General features: G+C 32.1%; 1 protein-coding gene across 6 annotated transcripts; it reads left to right on the forward strand.

Moving 5' to 3' along the window:
• Positions 1 to 1,536: 1,536 nt before the first annotated feature.
• On the forward strand, positions 1,537 to 16,221 carry LOC131932192 (hypoxia up-regulated protein 1). Of its 6 annotated transcripts, none has more exons than XM_059289072.1 (28): positions 1,537 to 1,682; positions 3,257 to 3,339; positions 3,481 to 3,542; positions 3,844 to 3,875; positions 4,131 to 4,209; positions 4,324 to 4,478; positions 4,710 to 4,786; positions 4,908 to 5,036; positions 6,255 to 6,359; positions 6,492 to 6,564; positions 6,754 to 6,940; positions 7,162 to 7,296; positions 7,375 to 7,457; positions 7,541 to 7,673; positions 7,806 to 7,984; positions 8,072 to 8,210; positions 8,387 to 8,444; positions 8,655 to 8,737; positions 9,558 to 9,686; positions 10,241 to 10,420; positions 10,504 to 10,643; positions 10,792 to 11,002; positions 12,262 to 12,483; positions 12,598 to 12,732; positions 12,913 to 12,994; positions 13,099 to 13,290; positions 13,580 to 13,660; positions 14,442 to 16,221. In XM_059289072.1, exons 2-27 carry the CDS (start codon positions 3,270 to 3,272, stop codon positions 13,618 to 13,620), a joined length of 3,111 nt encoding a protein of 1,036 aa, XP_059145055.1. In that variant the 5' UTR covers positions 1,537 to 1,682; positions 3,257 to 3,269; the 3' UTR covers positions 13,621 to 13,660; positions 14,442 to 16,221. The 6 variants fall into 6 exon arrangements, with proteins under 6 accessions (XP_059145055.1, XP_059145057.1, XP_059145052.1 ...); XM_059289074.1 differs by having other exon boundaries at positions 13,099 to 13,221; XM_059289069.1 differs by lacking the exon at positions 13,580 to 13,660.
• Positions 16,222 to 17,016: the final 795 nt, after the last annotated feature.

Here is a 17,016-nt window from a genome sequence, read left to right on the forward strand (position 1 = left end):
TTTTTTTTAAAACGGGAACGTTAATATAAATTGGAAGCATTAATATAAATTTGAATTATTTGCGATTTTTCGCAAAGTTAAGAAATTTACTTGAGAGTAGTCAAACATAATGAAAAGAAAAAATACAAAGTAAACGCGCTTATCTTTTAGGTGCATAAATTGGAGGTCTATCATAAAAACGTCGCAAATTTTAAAGCGATTGATCAATATTATGGCGGTGGGGGAGGGGGGGGGAGTGAGAGAGGCTTCTTTACACAACCCAAAATAATGGCTAAAATATTTTTCTAGCTTTGCTTTTTAAAGTGCAAAAAGTCGTACCCCCCCCCCCCCCCAGGCCCCTGGGAGTGTGACGGTGTATATGATAAGGATTACCCGTAACTTGTATTTTGTCAACTTAATAAAACGTAACAATTTTCATATTTATATTTAAACACTTACTAATGAAAGTTACTTATAAAGTGGTAACTCGAGATACAAATTTTATTCGTTCGTAACATTGCTCGTACGTCGATTTGCTCGTATCTGAAAGCAGTTTTCTCTGTTAAAATTAACTGAAATGTCATTTATCCATTCCAGCACCCAACTTGCCGAAGGTCTCGAATTGGGGTCTCGGTTCGGACTTGGGACTGCAGGATGTAGTTGAGTCTACCCAGCTATGATTGGTACCTGGCTCACGTTAGGGAAAGTAAAGGCGGCTGGGCAAAGTGCTGACTACAGCCGAGGTCAAGAAACATGTTAACTATTTTATCTGCCAAATGGATCTAAAAGTAAAAGGGAACTTTACTGTTTTTAATGTTTATTACGTAGATCTTGTATGAAAGTGCAAGAAAATAAAATTTTAAATCTAATTAGAGAGACAGTCACTAAAATTTGTATTTAAAAATAGTTATTGTCAATGAAAAAGGGGAGACAACAAGATAAAATTAAAATACAGCTATCGCTTGACCAGAGGGCCGTCCAGTGTGAACTCTTTTCACGGTTGGCTAATTTTGTGCCATGTGGTCGACCACAAACTTAATTGGGGCAGGTATCTGAATTTGAGAGATCACAAGCTGTTGGAGGGATTTTAACGCACTTATTTTAAGTCCTGTATAGATCTAGTGTCATCTTCATTTACAAGGAATTAGATATCTACTAACAAGTGGAAAATGACACAAAAATAAAAAAAAAACAAAAAAAATATCCAGCTTTTAAATGCACTGAAAATAAGAAAATAATAAAAAAAACAACAACAAACGTGCTATCTTTAATACAAGGCTGCTATAGACCTAACATCAAAAATATTTAAGAGATCTCATGAGCAATCAAAGCTTTTATTAAATAAAACAAATTTGTTTTATTATCTTTTTTCCATGGTATCAAAAAGCTTGTTATTAGAAAGGTTTATAAATTTTTTAATTAATTTATTTGCAATGCATGATAAAATATAAATAGTAAAACACCGAAAAAAGGTAAAATGTATTCCTGAGATATTAGGAAGACGACGTGTAAGTTTAGAAAAGTTAACCGGAAAGCAATTATTAGCCAACCACATTTCGCCACGGTCGGTTCTGCTTGTATACCGGCGAGTTGAAAGAAACGGTGTTAGTGTGTGCACAACAGATCTCACTCAGACGTTCTAGAAAAAAGAGAAAGTGGTGAAGAGGGGTGCGTTGATTCGTGAAATCACCATTTCTCGTAAGGTAACTGTAATTTGTAATTAGAAAAAATAAACCCATCGTTAAAAATCTCTAGATCTATATTAGATCTATAAAGAAATACAATGAAACGAGTGAAAAAAATGCCCGGTGTAACAAACGCTGAAGAATTAAGATTTCTTTTCAAACCTGAGGTGGTCGTAGAATCTAGGTTCTAGATCTAGATCTAGAATCTAGTAAAAAATGCGAGATGATGAGGCGGTAAAACGCTAGAAGAAAACCAGACATTACTGCTGATTTACTGGTAGAGATCTAAACAGCGGGACAATTTGCGAGACATTATTTTTTGGTTAACGGCAACGCATTGGTTGTTTTTACTTTCTCGTAGATAGTAGTTTTACTTGCTAACCTGGAGGCGTGGCCGGTTGCTAACAGCAATATGGCATACACACCTGATGCATGACTTCCGATGATTTTCCGTCTTAGTTCCAGTGGCTTTCTTAGAATTACTGATTAAAATGTTCGAAGTGTCTACTCGGAAGAAGATTTTTCTCCCCAACGTCTCCATTTAGTCGGCAAAAGATAGTTCTGCGCATGCGCAGTGACCTATGGCTAGGGTTAGGGCTAGAATGAGGGTTAGGATAGGGTTAGGGATAGGGTTAAGGATAGGATTAGGGTTGGTGTTAGGGTTCTGCGGTTGTAAACACACGCATGCGCAGTACCATCAAAAACATCGCCGCTAAGGCAAGTCGTAGTTTCTCTCCATTGCGCATGCGTATCGCATGCGTATCTTATTCCGACTAGAATCGGCCTAAAATGTTTACCACGAGCAAAATGGCGGGATTTTTGCGTTATAAAAACAAACCATAGGTGGCAGGGCTAGATATGTCAGAAAACCATTTCAAAATTTGGTTGGTGAATAGAGGCTAAATTCAAAAGTTGGTTTCATTAAAATTAATTGAATTTAAAAATTATCAATGGTGTAGGTACAGAAATGAGCGAGAACGTGAAGCATTATTACTAAATTATTAGTTTTATTAGTCTATGAAAAAAGAAATCAAATATTGTGAGCTCTTTTTTTACAAGACCGGCGTCCGTATCACAACCGCTATTTGGCTGATCACTAGTGAGGAACTCAGGTGCATAGCCAATTAAAAAGTCGAACCGATTCGTGGTTTGCCGTAGCTTCAGGCGTAAGTTTGGTTGTCATGGAGAGGTCTGTCCTGCAAGGCAGTGAGTGACAATAAATATTAAATTAAGTAATTTAGTTTAAAACTAACTAAAACCATAAAAATTAGTGCCTAGTGGATTAAATATTGATGTTTATTATTCAGTGGTCATGTTTAAATTGAAAACTGCGCAAGTTTTAGATTTAGTGAGAAAATCTAGTAGATGGCTTACAAAGTGTTGAGGCATTCACAGTATTGTAATCATGCAAAAATCAAATTCGGGGTTTTCACACAAACGGTGATAACATGATAACAGTAGTGAACACAATAACTTGAGTACCATTGTTATGTTATAGCTAGGTTGACTTTGGGTTATCAATGGTGTGCTCTTTATTATCACTTTATAGGCCTACTGTGTTTATATTCCTGTTCCTTATGAAATCTTTACAGAATAAAACCCAGAATGATGTGGAAAAATATCAGCCCGGGGCTTATGTGCCTCGTGTTAATCTCTCTTATATCAGCTGTGTCAGGTAAAATATTAATCCTACTCATTGATGCTTTTTACTTTGGATTATGTGTTAAACTTATGTATTAAATAGTATTAATAATAATTGGCTTGTGTTAGTCATTTATTTGATTTTTATTTCACTGAATATTAAATATTTTTTTAGGACGCCTTGCTGTAATGTCAATTGATTTAGGAGGAGAATACTTTAAAGTAGCCATTGTTAAGGTGATTATTCTTTCACGTAATTTTATATTAGATTATTTAAAACAGTCATAGTTGAATTGCTATTGGTAGACATTTAAATTACATGATGAATATTGAGATCCAACTCCTAATGATTTTCAATCTTGAGGATTTCAGGTTCTGATAATTTGGATAAAGTGCAGTATATTATAAATAAAACCCATAATATCTTAAAAATAACATGCTTTTTGTTTAGGGCTTTTTGTACTTGTTCCAAATTTTTTTAATAACACTTTTATTGTGTAAGCATTGCTAATTTGTGTTGTAAAATATATTTTTTTAGCCTGGTGTACCTATGGAGATTGCGTTAAACAAGTAAGTTCATTTTTTTACTTTCATTTTGAAATAAAGTTGGAAATTTTAATTTTTGTATCACCTCGTTGAGTTTTAGTTCTTTAAGTATATAATAAATGATGAATATTGAGATCCAACTCCTACTTTACACTATGAGGATTTCATTATCTGATACACATTTTCTTTTTTCGTAAGGTTGCTTAAATTACTGGTTTAAAAATTTTTTTAAATTAATCTTTGTATTGAGTTGTAATTGAGAAAATTTTAACATTTTAGAGAGTCACAAAGAAAGACTCCAACAGTTGTAGCATTCCGTGATGGGGAGAGACACTTTGCTAGTGAAGCCCAAACAACAGTGAGTAGAGAATATTTTTTAATTTCATATGTAGCTAACTTTTTCATCAGCAATGAAATTGATGATTTGGGCAGACAGGATGGGACAACACTAAATTATTCTTTGTGCTTGCAGGCATTGAAGTTTCCACAAAAGGCATTTGGATATTTAATGCAGATAATTGGTCGTCAGTTTGATGATCCACATGTGCAACTGTATAGGAAGAGATTCCCTTATTATGATATGGTTAAAGATGAGGATAGAGGAACTGTCCTGTTCAAGATTGATGAGTTAGTATTTATTTTCTGCCCATTGTTTCTGTATAAATGATGATTATTGAGATCCAACTCCTATTGATGAATTATCTTGAGGATTTCACAGTCTGATAACTCAAAATGAACTAGATTTATTAGGGCTAATAAATTTTATTAAGCTGAGTAGTTTTCCAAACAATTAATTTTCTAAAAATGTCTCATGTTATGGCTATACAACTGATGACTTAAATTTGTTTTTGTTTATAGTGAGACTACATACAGTGTTGAGGAGTTGCTGGGTATGATTCTTGAGAAAGCTAAAGAATATGCACAAGATTTTGCAGGTAAAAAATATTGTTTTGATACTTCTTACTAACTGTAAAGTTTGTTGGTTATGTAAAAGTTAAGTAATGGATACCCATTTATGTCACATACATAACATGAAAATTGTTTTTGTTACTCCAGAACAAGAAATCAAAGATGCTGTAATAACAGTGCCACCGTTTTATAACCAGGCTGAAAGAAGAGCAGTCCTTGTTGCGGCCAAATTAGCTGGGATTAACGTCCTTCAATTAATTAGTGACAATGCTGCTGGTATGTTATTTTCTCTTCCTCGCTACTGAATAATACCAGGTGAAACCCAAGTGATGTTTTAAACAATCCAACTCTGAGCCATAGTTGAAGATATTTAAAACCTGATGGGTTCATCTGATGGCTGCCTTTTTGTGAAATTTTCAGTTATTTTATGAATTTTTTTACAACCATACTCTATATTGTTGGTGCTGATCTTTTTTCATCCTACCATTCTTTGAACTTTTTCCTTTTCAAAATTCCTGGGAAATTTGCTTTCAGTTTGAGTGCATGAATGCTGACATTCATTCTCGAGTGTCTGTTTGTGGTTGCTGGAGCATTTTTTTTCTCCCAGGTGTTTCAGTATTTTAGGAGTTTTTTTAAAGCGCCAGGTTTCACTGGCATCCATTATCACCAATCTTGTAGTTTTACAATTTTGCTTACTGTAAAAATCAATATAGATTAGAAGCTAACATTTCTTAATCCTAAGTTTGATACAATCAACTAGTTAAAATTCCATCTCTACTTTTCATTAACATTTGTCTGCAAAATATCATTTTGTGATAACTTAATAATGGACTTAGAGTTACCTTTAATACACAAAAAAATGTGTGGAAATCGTCTATTACAATTGCAGAGAGTGTTTTAGTTAGTTTTCCCCTCTAGTTTACTATGAACACAGCTGAGCTTATTCCATGTTATTTTATGTCCAACAAGTATTTCTATCGTGATCCTTAAAGCAAAACTAGGTGTGAAGAACCTAGTCATGACACTGAATAGTTCTTGTTTTTACAAATTGTTAAAATGTATCTTCTAGTTAGCTGCAACTTCAAAGCAGATATGTAGCTAATCTAGGTGTCTGATATTTTTATACTTATACATTTTTTAAAGTGTTTTTTATATTTTCCTATTATATTGTCTTTCTTTAAATATGTTTTTCACATTTCTTTTTGTGTAAAATGATGATTATTTGAGATCCAACTCCTAATGACAAATAGTTCTTGAGGATTTCAGTGTCTGAAGCACAAGATTTAAATCTCACTTTTTGTTTAGTCATTTATTTTACTTTTCTAACCTTCTATTGGTATTAATTAATAGATAGCAAATCTATTTTAATTCATTGTATATTTTACTTTTAATAATCTTTTAATATTTATCTTTATGAAAAATATTAAGTATAGCATTTTTAATATACATTGATACTTCATATTTTTAGTTTCACACAAATATTTCTTTATTCAGTTGCTCTGAATTATGGTGTCTTCAGACGTAAGAATTTTAATGCCACGATGCAGTATTACATGTTTTATGACATGGGCTCAACAAGCACAACAGCAACCATTGTAGGTATGTGAACAGTAAATGAGATTTTAGTGTTAGGTGGCATTGTATTACAATACAATGTAATAAAATGCTCAAGCCTGATATTATACTTCAGTGTAATTAAATGCAAATTTTTTTGTATATTTTTAACTTCAGGTTATAATGTTGTGAAAACAAAAGAAGGGACACGGATGGAGTCAAATCCTCAGCTAACTGTGCGTGGAATTGGGTAAGCTCAGATGTTACTCACTCACATGAACTTTCTGTACTTCTGTTTTGTTCAATCCAGTGTTAAAATTTTTACCCCTTCTATCCAGCTAAAACAACTCATTAAAATCCAGTATTAGCTGTATTATGAGCTGTTTTTTGTACTATAGGTAATGTAGACAAATTATTTTTTACATTGTACATTTTCCAGGTTTGATCGTACGCTAGGAGGTTTAGAATTCACCTTGAGATTACAAGCTCATCTAGCTAAGCTGTTTAATGAACAGAAGAAAACAACTTTAAAAGTGGAAGAACATCCTAAAGCCATGGCTAAATTATTTAAGGAGGCTGAGAGGGTCAAGAAGGTGTTAAGTGCCAATGTAGATCACACTGCACAGGTATGTGTGTTTCTGTTTTGTTTTACTAAAATGAAATTGAGGGACAAATTATTGTTTTTCTTTCTTGTCTTTATGACTCATTTAGTTGCTATTGACTTTATTGCTTAGAGTGCTTGACTTTTCAAAAAACCTAACTTTGTAACTTCTTTAGCTGTATTAAAATAATCCTCTTGTTGATAATAGACGCTATTTTAATGATAAATGGATAAACATTCTGTTAGGTGGAGAATTTATTGGATGAAAAAGACTTTAAAGCTCCAGTCAAGAGGTCAGACTTGGAAGAGTTAACCCAAGATCTTTTTGCAAGAGTGACCAACCCCATTGAAGAAGCTCTGAAAGTCTCTGAAATTACACTGGTGTGTATATCATTTGTCATTTTGTATGCTTTTTTTTTTAAGATTGGAACACAATTTTAATTAATTATTTTCTTTCAGCCTGAGATTAGTGAAATTATTCTTATGGGTGGTGCAACTCGTATCCCAAAAGTTCAGGAAATTTTGATGTCCTATCTAGGAAGGTAAGAAAAATATCTTTAAAAATTGTATGTATAAATTATTTCCTAAAGTTTGGACACATTTTATAATTTTTTTGTTTCTGTAGAACTGAGCTTGGCAAGAGCATCAACACCGATGAAGCTGCTGCTATGGGTGCCGTCTATCAGGCAGCTTACCTTGGTAAAGGATTTAAAGTAAAGAAGTTTGGAGTTAGGGAGGGTAACATCTACCCTATAAATGTAAGTCCTTTACTCTTAAATAACTTCTTTAACTTACATTAACATAATATTTTGTCATTAGCATTTTTACAGACTATTAATGTTACACACAGTTAAGAAGCTGGATTACTATTATGTATCTTCTTTTTCCAGGTAGAATTTGAAAGACAAAAATCTGAAGAGGAAGGACCAAAAACCATAAAGAGGACCTTGTTTGGTCGTATGAACCCATTCCCTCAAAAGAAAGTTATGACATTTAACAAGCACACAAAAGATTTTAGCTTCAGTGTAACCTACAGTGGTCTTGAGTTCCTTACAGAAGATGATAGAAAGTAAGTATCTAGAATTTTTTCCAGCTGTCTATTACACCATGCCCTCAATAAATATCAGATCCTAAAGTATTGTTTTTCCTCCAATAGGTCTTTTGGAACTCCTATGATTAGCAAGTACACTTTGAAAGGAGTTGAGGAAGCTCTAACTAAAAACAAGGACAAAGAACCTAAGGGTATCAAGGCACATTTCCAAATGGATGGAAGTGGAATATTGAGTTTAGATAGGGTAATATTACAATCTTTGTCTTATTTTTAAAAGAAAATATGATGATTATTTGAGATCCAACTCCTATTTTTAATTTGAGGATTTCAGTGTCTGATTAGTTTAATAGTTATGTTTAACATTCTACCCCATTAAAATATTGCATGCAAAAAAGTTTTAAACTGTTTCTCTATACGCAGGTTGAATCTATTTTTGAGAAAAATGATACAGAGGGTGAAGAAAAGTCTACATGGTCCAGTAAGTACTTACATTTTGTAGTTTTTATAAGTTTTTTTCTTTTTAAATATATGTAATTTATAATTAATCAATGATGATTATTTGAGATCCAACTCCTATCTTTTAATGAGGATTTCATTTTCTGATAAATGTTTCTACGCTTCATTAATTTAATAAGTTTGCTAGTGCTCTTTCTATGTTAAATAACATTTATCACTTTTGATACTTCAGAGCTTGGCAGTGCAATTGGAGGATTTTTTTCTGGCAGTTCTACCGATGAGGAACACAAAGTAGAAGACTCCCAAGAACCTGATGTAAGTATTTTTAACAATTTATTTTTTTACTTAATGTTGTTTAATCTTGTTTGCACTTTATTTTACATTCTTTTATTACCATAAATACTCATCCTAAAACTTGACCTGGCAGTGAAATTGTATTAATTGTTTATTAGTTATTGTAAGCACAAACTACACCTTACCTAATTTTTAGTTCAAGTTTGAGGTGAGCTGATTAAACAATGTGAAGTGAACATAATTTAATAAAAAAATGTTATGGCCCATTCCAAGGTTCACCGTAGTTATCTAAAAAGTTTTATTTATATATATATGGTATATATGGTAATTTACAGAGATTTAAAAAAAATTCCTTTACATTATAATGCATGTTTTATTATCTGTTTTTTTGCATTGTTTCATGGCTATGTTCTCAAAATTAATAGTTAATTAACAAATTTCCCGTTAGGCTTATATCTTTTAAAAAAGTGCTTATATTATATTTCAAAATTATATTTATTGTTATGTAAAGTTTTTGAGTTTAAACTAAATTTCTGGTTAATAAATATAAGGATTATTAAAATTTTCCACCCTTAAGAGTTAAAACTTTTATTAACTATCCCTGTATTTTAAAAGGATTTGCGTATTTGTGCATATTTGATTTTTAAGAATCAGGATAATTAACCACATTAATATTTTCCTCGTGACAAAATTTTCATTATGTTTATTTTGCCTTCACTATTCATGCTTAACTTGTTAGGTGATTTGTTTTTAAAAAATCATTTGTTTCTATTTATTTTTGGTTGAGGCATGTTTACAACTATTTTTGTTCCAAATTTGATTGTTCTATTGACATGTGTAGACTCCTACGGATGACAGCTCCACTACAGGTGGGGGTAATGAGGAGGTTAAGCCTGAAGAGTCACAAGGGAAAAAGGATGATGGTAAAAAAAGTGATGACACACCTAAACAGTCAGACTCTAATGTCAAGGTGTTTACTCATCTTTTTTCTCTCATTACATGTCTGTTTTAAAATTCTTGGTGCAAGCTTTGCTTTTTTTTAATATTTATCACATTTTTAAAAGTATTAGATATTGCTTAGACTTGGATGTTAGTAGTTAAAATTAAGATAATGGTTTGAAAATATGAAAATGTTTAATGATGCATAAATCATAACAAACTTGCGTGAAGTGGTGTTAAAAGTTACCTCATTTCTCTGTTAGTGAATGATATTTAACCTAATTTAGTAATTAACAATGTTGTTTCTTTCATGTAAATATCATTAATTTAATTTTTTGCTCTTAGTAAAAGTATTTGCAATCTTTCAGAGTTCATTCTTTTAAGCTGTAAATATTTGCAAGTTTTACATATTATCTTATTTCATGATTTAATATATATTTGAAATTTTAAAATTAAATATAAAATAGTTTTAATAGAGCAAGTAGTTTTGTGGAATAAAATTCTCTGCTTGGTCTGAGAATCTTGTTCAGTTCAAATTTCTAATTCTGAGCATGAGGTAGATAAAAGTATTTTTTTTTATTTCAGGAGGAACAGCCAGAACAAGAAGGGGAAGGAACCAGTGAAGGTGCAGGAGATGAACAAGAGAAGAAGAAAGATGAGAAGACTGACAAGGCAGATCAGAAGGAAGAGACCCCAAAAGAGGAAACTCAACAGAAAGATGAAACCCAACAGAAAGATGACGCTAAAGCTGGCAATGATACAAAAGTAAGTATTGCTGATTTGTTTTGCTTAAAAGTATAACATTTTTTACGCAAGTTAAATAAACTCATCAAACAATTTATTTGTAGGCTGAAGGTGAGAAAGCTGATGCAGAAAAGAAAGATAAAGGCCCTAAAATAGTCAGCATTAAGGAAATCATTAAGACAGAACAAGAAATTTTAGACCTGAAAAATGTCTCAGATGCTAAATTTACCTCTGCAGCTAAGAGGTAAAAAATTGTTCTCAATTCCTACTTATGCAATTAATTCTTCTCTCTTTCACTGGATTATGTCACTCAGATATACATTTTATATACATTTTATTGGACATTATTAGCCACTTAGTTTACAGTCTGTTCTTGACTCTTTCCCTTGTAGGATGTCTGAACTAAGGAAGGTTGATAAAGAAAAAATGGAACTGGAAAAATCAAAGAACGAGCTGGAGGCTTTCATTTTTGACTATCAAGATAAGATCCATCAAGAACCTTATGATCAATGTGTTACAGCAGAAGAGAAAGAGAAGATAAGCACCCTGCTATCAGAAGCTTCTGACTGGCTTTATGACCAGTCTGAAGAGACAAAGAAATCTGTAAGCATTGTATATTTATCAAATTAATCTAGTCAAAGCCTGGTTTTTTAAATTATTGTAATTAATTAAAAAAAATTAATCATTTAATTTTTCACCTTTGTGCCCAGGACAGTTTTTCCATTTCTATCACTCTTTGGCTACTTTCTTGGCAGTTCTTCAAGACAGCTTGTTTCTTGCTAGTTTCTTGATTTTTATGTCAGTGTCTCTGCGGGTATTCGCTTTATCCTTTTCTCTTGTGCAGTACAATTTAGAGATGTCACAGAAATTTGATCCTTGTTAAGGATTAAAAAAAATGGCTGTTATTTTTATAAATTATTTTTGTGAAATTGATTATTGTTCTTAAGAGCAGTGATAAATGCCAGTTCATTCATTCATCCTTTGTGGCCCCTGGGGAGCAAAGGGCTGTAATTACACCTCTCCACTGCTCCCCTTATCTGTGCCCACGTGAACCCAGCTGCCTTTGCCTCTTCTTTTACTGTTCTTCTCCATGATCTCTTTGGCTGGCCCACTTTCCTTTTTCCCTGAGGATTCCAGTCCAAAGCTTTCTTTGCAATATTATCTTCTTCCCTTCTCATGATCTGCCCAACCCATCCTCATTTACAGGCCTTGGTGTCCTTATCTGTTGTTTTGCCTTGGTCTTTGATATTTTGTCTGGCCATCTTATTTTAAGGATCTGTCGTAAACATTTATTTGTAAACGACTGTAGCCTATCGATGCAACCCTCCAGGTCTCAGAACCATAGGGCAATACTGCCTCAACATTTGTATTGAAGATTCTTATCTTGCTCTGCAGCGACAGGGCTGTGCACTTCCATTTGGGTATTCAAAACTATTTTAATTGCTGTACATGTTGGCTGCAATTGCACTAGTCCTAAGCAGAACAGGAATTCTCATAGCTAATGATATATAGTCAATAGTTAACTTCCATTGTCTTTTTCTACCATCACCAGTGTGCGAACAATATTGTATGTCTTAACACTGTTCTACCTATTTTTACATCTCTTTCACTGACTGGTATGGAAATTTGTAGTTTGGTAGACTGAAACTAAAAGCAGAGGTTTCTACATCGTTTTCTGCTTAACTTACCTTGCATTTGGATTACATCAAACTTGCCAGCTTTATCCTTAATTCATTTTATCTTTATTCAAACTTGATTTATATTTTTAACCTGTCTCATACAAACATGTTGATGTTAAGAAATTAAGACTATTATCACAAGCAATTTTTGTTTTGTTAATTATTTCTCCATATTTATTCCAGGATTACACAGGCAAACTTAAGACTTTAAAAGATGCCACCAAAGATATGGTACGAAGAGTAGTTGAATTAGAGGAGCGACCTAAAGCCCTGGCAGCTCTTAAAGGGGCTTTAAACCAAACCACACATTTTCTGGCTACAGTTAAGAACCTAACAGATATCGAAGACCCTATCTTCACCCCTGTGGAAATAGAGACCCTTGAAAAATTAATTAATGAAACAAAGGTAGAGTATGCTTTTTTCTTTGATATTTGATTTATAATTTCTGGTTAGTTTACAAAATAATAAAAAAATGATGACAGTTAACCAAATGATCTCATTGATAATTTGTGCTTTTAGGTATGGAGGGATAACAGTGTTAAAGCTCAATCAAAGTTGAAGTCTTATGAAGATCCTGTTTTGAAAATTGAAGATATTGGTCAAAAAATCACAGCATTAGATAGGGAAATGAGATATCTCATCAATAAGGCCAAGGTAATTATTCTACATTAATTATTGCAATTTTGCACTGGTTTGGTTAACATTTGACAAAATAATTTTTGTTTCTTACAATTCAGGTTTAATAGTTGAACTTCTTTTTCTTACATGTCAGGCTTAAAAATTCATAATAGCCATTACAACCCTGGATCTAAATATGGCTGTCTTACATTTCAGAACTTTAAGCCAAAGCCTAAACCAAAGGAAGAGAAGAAGACAGAAAATGCTACTGAGGAAACTGTTACAGCAACACCAAAAGGTGAGCATTATTTTTTTACAGTGATAACTAGAATAAGCCTACATTTCTAATCTAAAACACTCTTTTTTTTATTCCAATATATATAAAAAAAATTTATTTGTTAGAAGATGAAGCTACAGTATCAGATGAAACCACTGGTGAAGAAACTCAGGCCGACCAAACCCCAGATGACCAGCCTCAAAAGGAGACAACAACTGAGGAACCAGCACCAAAGAAATCTAGCTCTGGTAAGAGAAGGCCAAAATCCAAACGTCAAGAAAAGACAAATGAAGAAGAGGAAGAAGTTCTTCAGCTAGGTGAAAAAACTAGTATTTAGCTAATTATCTTTTATCATTCATATAATTAGCAGTGGCTGTATATAAATACACCTTTTCGTTATTTATAGTGTCAGCTACGACAAAAAAAAAACCCTAAATTTCTTCTGTTGCCATTCCAAAATAATCAGTGACTGTATATCTACAATTCTTAAATATCTTATTTGTTACATTCTAGCTTTTTCAGAGGGAAATGTTTTATTTCTTTTAGAAATTTAAATTTGAAATTTTTTAATATACATCTTTCAAATTCATTTTTTTCCTGAAACAGACCCAAAGATTAAAAAAGAAACTCTAGATCGTGACTTATAAATCTTCCCAGATAATGTACAGTATTTTCCCAACTTATTATGTATGTAGCAGTTCAGTCTTTAATTGTGCAGTATATTACTTGCTTAAGAAGTTCTGTGTATGTAGATTTGCACATTCGTAGTTTTTTCTTAGAATCCTAACATTAAATTCTATGGAGAAAAATAATGCATACTAATTTCTGAGTTTGTTATGTATGAAGCTATCTTAGTCTGGGTATTGCACTTTATCACTATGCTGACTACTTTATGTGGAGGGTTTTCTTGATTTAGTAGTCCAGGCTGTTCTAGTGGTGTCTATGATTTCTGACAAACTTTATGGTGAAGTTCCAAATTTTCTAAGTAGATTTAGATGATCTTTTCTTAAGTTTACTATCAAAATTAATGATTAATGCCAAGGTACTCCTAATATTTGCTCTTTAATCTTGGAAATTATTTTCTATGATTTGCTAGAAGTTTTTATTGTATTGAAAAAATGAATTGATGAAATACAATTTTTAATTACAGTTAATAATACACAACCATTTTTTTATATTTAAATAATTATTAGTTAGAAGTATATATATTTTTTCGTTATTTTACATGTTGACGTAACCATTTAATGGGTTATCACCATCTAAAAACATGCTATTTTATTAGTATTTTAAAAATTTATTTCTTAACCTATATTACCTGATTAGAAAAACCGTGAATGGAGAAAATAGTGTTGAACATCTGTCAGTTTTTTAAGAATTTAATATACATTCAAAAATTACATTTAGTTTGTGCTCTTTAAGTTTAAGTTTGCATTTGTACTCAAAACTTTTTTCTTTTTTAAAATTTCAGATGGTGTTGACACAGGATCAGAAGATGTAGAGGAACAGAAAACAAAGCAAGACGAACATGGAGGAGAATTATAACAATAGTTCCATTTTAGAATTGCTGGCCCTCCCCATTAATTGAGGTTTTGTTAATATTTTAGTGATTTATTTATCTACAAATAATGGAGATTTTTTGCAGACATAAGGTGAATGGAACAAAAGTTTTGAAAAATTTCCACTATTCCTTTTTTTTTTGTGGCTGTGATAAGTTAGTTTCCTTCGATTTAAAAAAAAATAAATTTGGAATTGAAATATGTTAGATGTTGATAAAAATAATACAACTGGAGAAAATATTTTAAACTGAACATGTAAATCAGCATTAGGAAATTCTATTGACAATATGGTGCTCTGTGAGTTACTTGTTCTAGTAATGCTGATATTAAATAGGTAAAGGGGAGTCTAGGTACATGTTTATAAGTAGTCAGAATCTGTAACCAAAAGAGGCATCCGACCAGTTGTTTACTCTAGATATGGGTTACATTGGATTACTGTGTGATCTCATGATACATGTAACTTTTTCTTGCTGCTCATGTAAAAGCATCCTGCCCCTTCTTATTCCTGTAAATACAGCAAAGGTTAATGTTGCAAAGATTGAATTGACATGCTTACCAACAAAATGATTCTATATTTATTGAGATATTTTTAAGTGCGACAATTTATGAGACCACAACTTTTGACCAAACAATGATAAGATTTTATACTGTTGGATCTGTGGATGTGTATGGCTGAGAAACAGAAGTGCATGTTTGTTTTATCCAGCTAACTCATTAATGCTTTACCATCTGCAATCTGTTGCTTTGGTTTCAACTTGATATTGTGAGCCAATGTAGGGCTTAAAAGTACACTGCATTTTACTTTAAATGAATTAGCTGTTCAGAATGCTAAATGACGTTAAATGGATTGCTATTATGTGCTTTTTTTTCCCCCTTGACTATATAGTTGTTGACTTTTTTACCATTGTTTTGTAAAACCTGCATAGCATGGTTTTATTTTTGGTATTCAATGCTTTCTACAGCTGCATTTGTCTTTTCTTTAAAGATTTAAAATTTTATTTGACCCTCCACAACTTAAACTGTTATGAGATATGTGGATATTATTTTTGGGGATTTTAGTTATACTTTAATCTTTCAGTTATGCACTAGTTTGTGTATTTTTTAAAAGGGTTGGTTAAATTTTGTAAAACTTAACGAGAAACCTTTTATTGTTTGGACCTATTTCTGGGCAGTGGACTGTAATAGTTTTATCCAAATCATGAAACCGTTTTCAGTATTGAAATAATTGAAATAAAATAGACTAATAGCATTTGCTCAGATGTATCAGAGGTAGAGGGTTGCATTTAAGTATACCAACTTTAGGCAGAACTGTTGTAGCAGTGATATATACGTTAAACAAAGATGGCATTCCTTACTTGTCATACATGATCTATTCGACAATTTTGTGCTATTTATGTGAGCTGAGTGTCTGTGCCATGGAATGAAACTTATTTTATTTAAAACTTTTGGTGATCAAACTTTTTCTTTTTGTTAAAAAGAATTACCAGTTCTTAAATTATAACTTGCTGAGAAACTTGTGAATTTTATGAAAACTACACCTTTTCTAAAGTGTTAGTTATCACAAGTTGGTAGAGAGTTGTAAAGATGGAGCTGCTGTTAATTGTTGTAGGTAAACGTTGAAACAGTTTGATTGTTGTGTTTGTATGCTGGATTCATGGTTTCAAATTGTATTAAAATCAATGTTTACTCTAATTTGTTTTATTTTTTGTGTGAATAATCAGTGAAATACCTTGATGGTAGAGATGGTCACATCATTTAGGGTACACTTACAGCTTGGATAATCTAATACTGTTCAAGTTATGCTACAAGTTTATTACTAAAGCAAATACAAAAAACTTTTAAAACATGTGACAGCCATCACATTAGCAAATGTCATATGTGTGATTTAATAATTTTGATGTTGGAATAGCCAGATCTGAGGCTATGAAAGAGATGCAGTTAGGAGTACAAGGGCCATGTTAGGCGCCTAACATATTGACACATAATTATGTTGGAGAAAATTACTTCCATAACACAAATAAAACTTGCCAAAGTTGAGTTTGTGAGTACACCCACGTCTAAACATTGGTGACCAGGCTTTTTTTTAGACATTAACAAAGACCACATGTATATTTGTAGCATAAATAATTTTCCACAAAATGTGACAAAAGTAAAGTAGAGTTTGTATTTGTGCAGATTTCTCTTTGCATAGTTTTCAATTTGCCCATTTTTCTGGGAACCGTAAACAGTGGCTGGTGCTTAGCTCATAGAATTTGAATTTTTCCTTTATTATTCATTGCAGCTACTATAAAGGTTGTTAGTAAGGTACTGGATTTTAGGTAAAAAGTATTTAATAAATCCAAATAACACCTTTAAGCTGTAATTATGAGTTTATTTATGAATGAAGTAAAAGTATATAAGGAGTAACTTTTAAATCTAAAGTGTAAAAAAAAAAACTGTACAGGATAGTCTACGTGAATGTAACAAAATTGTAGACAATGTAAACAA

This window comes from Physella acuta, unplaced genomic scaffold (genome assembly GCF_028476545.2).
Source record: "Physella acuta isolate Inbredline_101_S28 unplaced genomic scaffold, ASM2847654v3 ptg002108l, whole genome shotgun sequence".
Classification (NCBI taxonomy): Eukaryota; Metazoa; Mollusca; class Gastropoda; family Physidae; genus Physella; species Physella acuta.

Bases quoted from the DNA above. Each gene is read 5' to 3' on its own strand.
- LOC131932192 (XM_059289069.1), top strand. From the start codon at position 3,270: ATGATGTGGAAAAATATCAGCCCGGGGCTTATGTGCCTCGTGTTAATC. The intron at 6,360-6,491 runs GTATGTGAACAG...TTTTAACTTCAG, and splicing joins CACAACAGCAACCATTGTAG to GTTATAATGTTGTGAAAACA. The intron at 7,297-7,374 runs GTGTGTATATCA...ATTTTCTTTCAG, and splicing joins AAGTCTCTGAAATTACACTG to CCTGAGATTAGTGAAATTAT.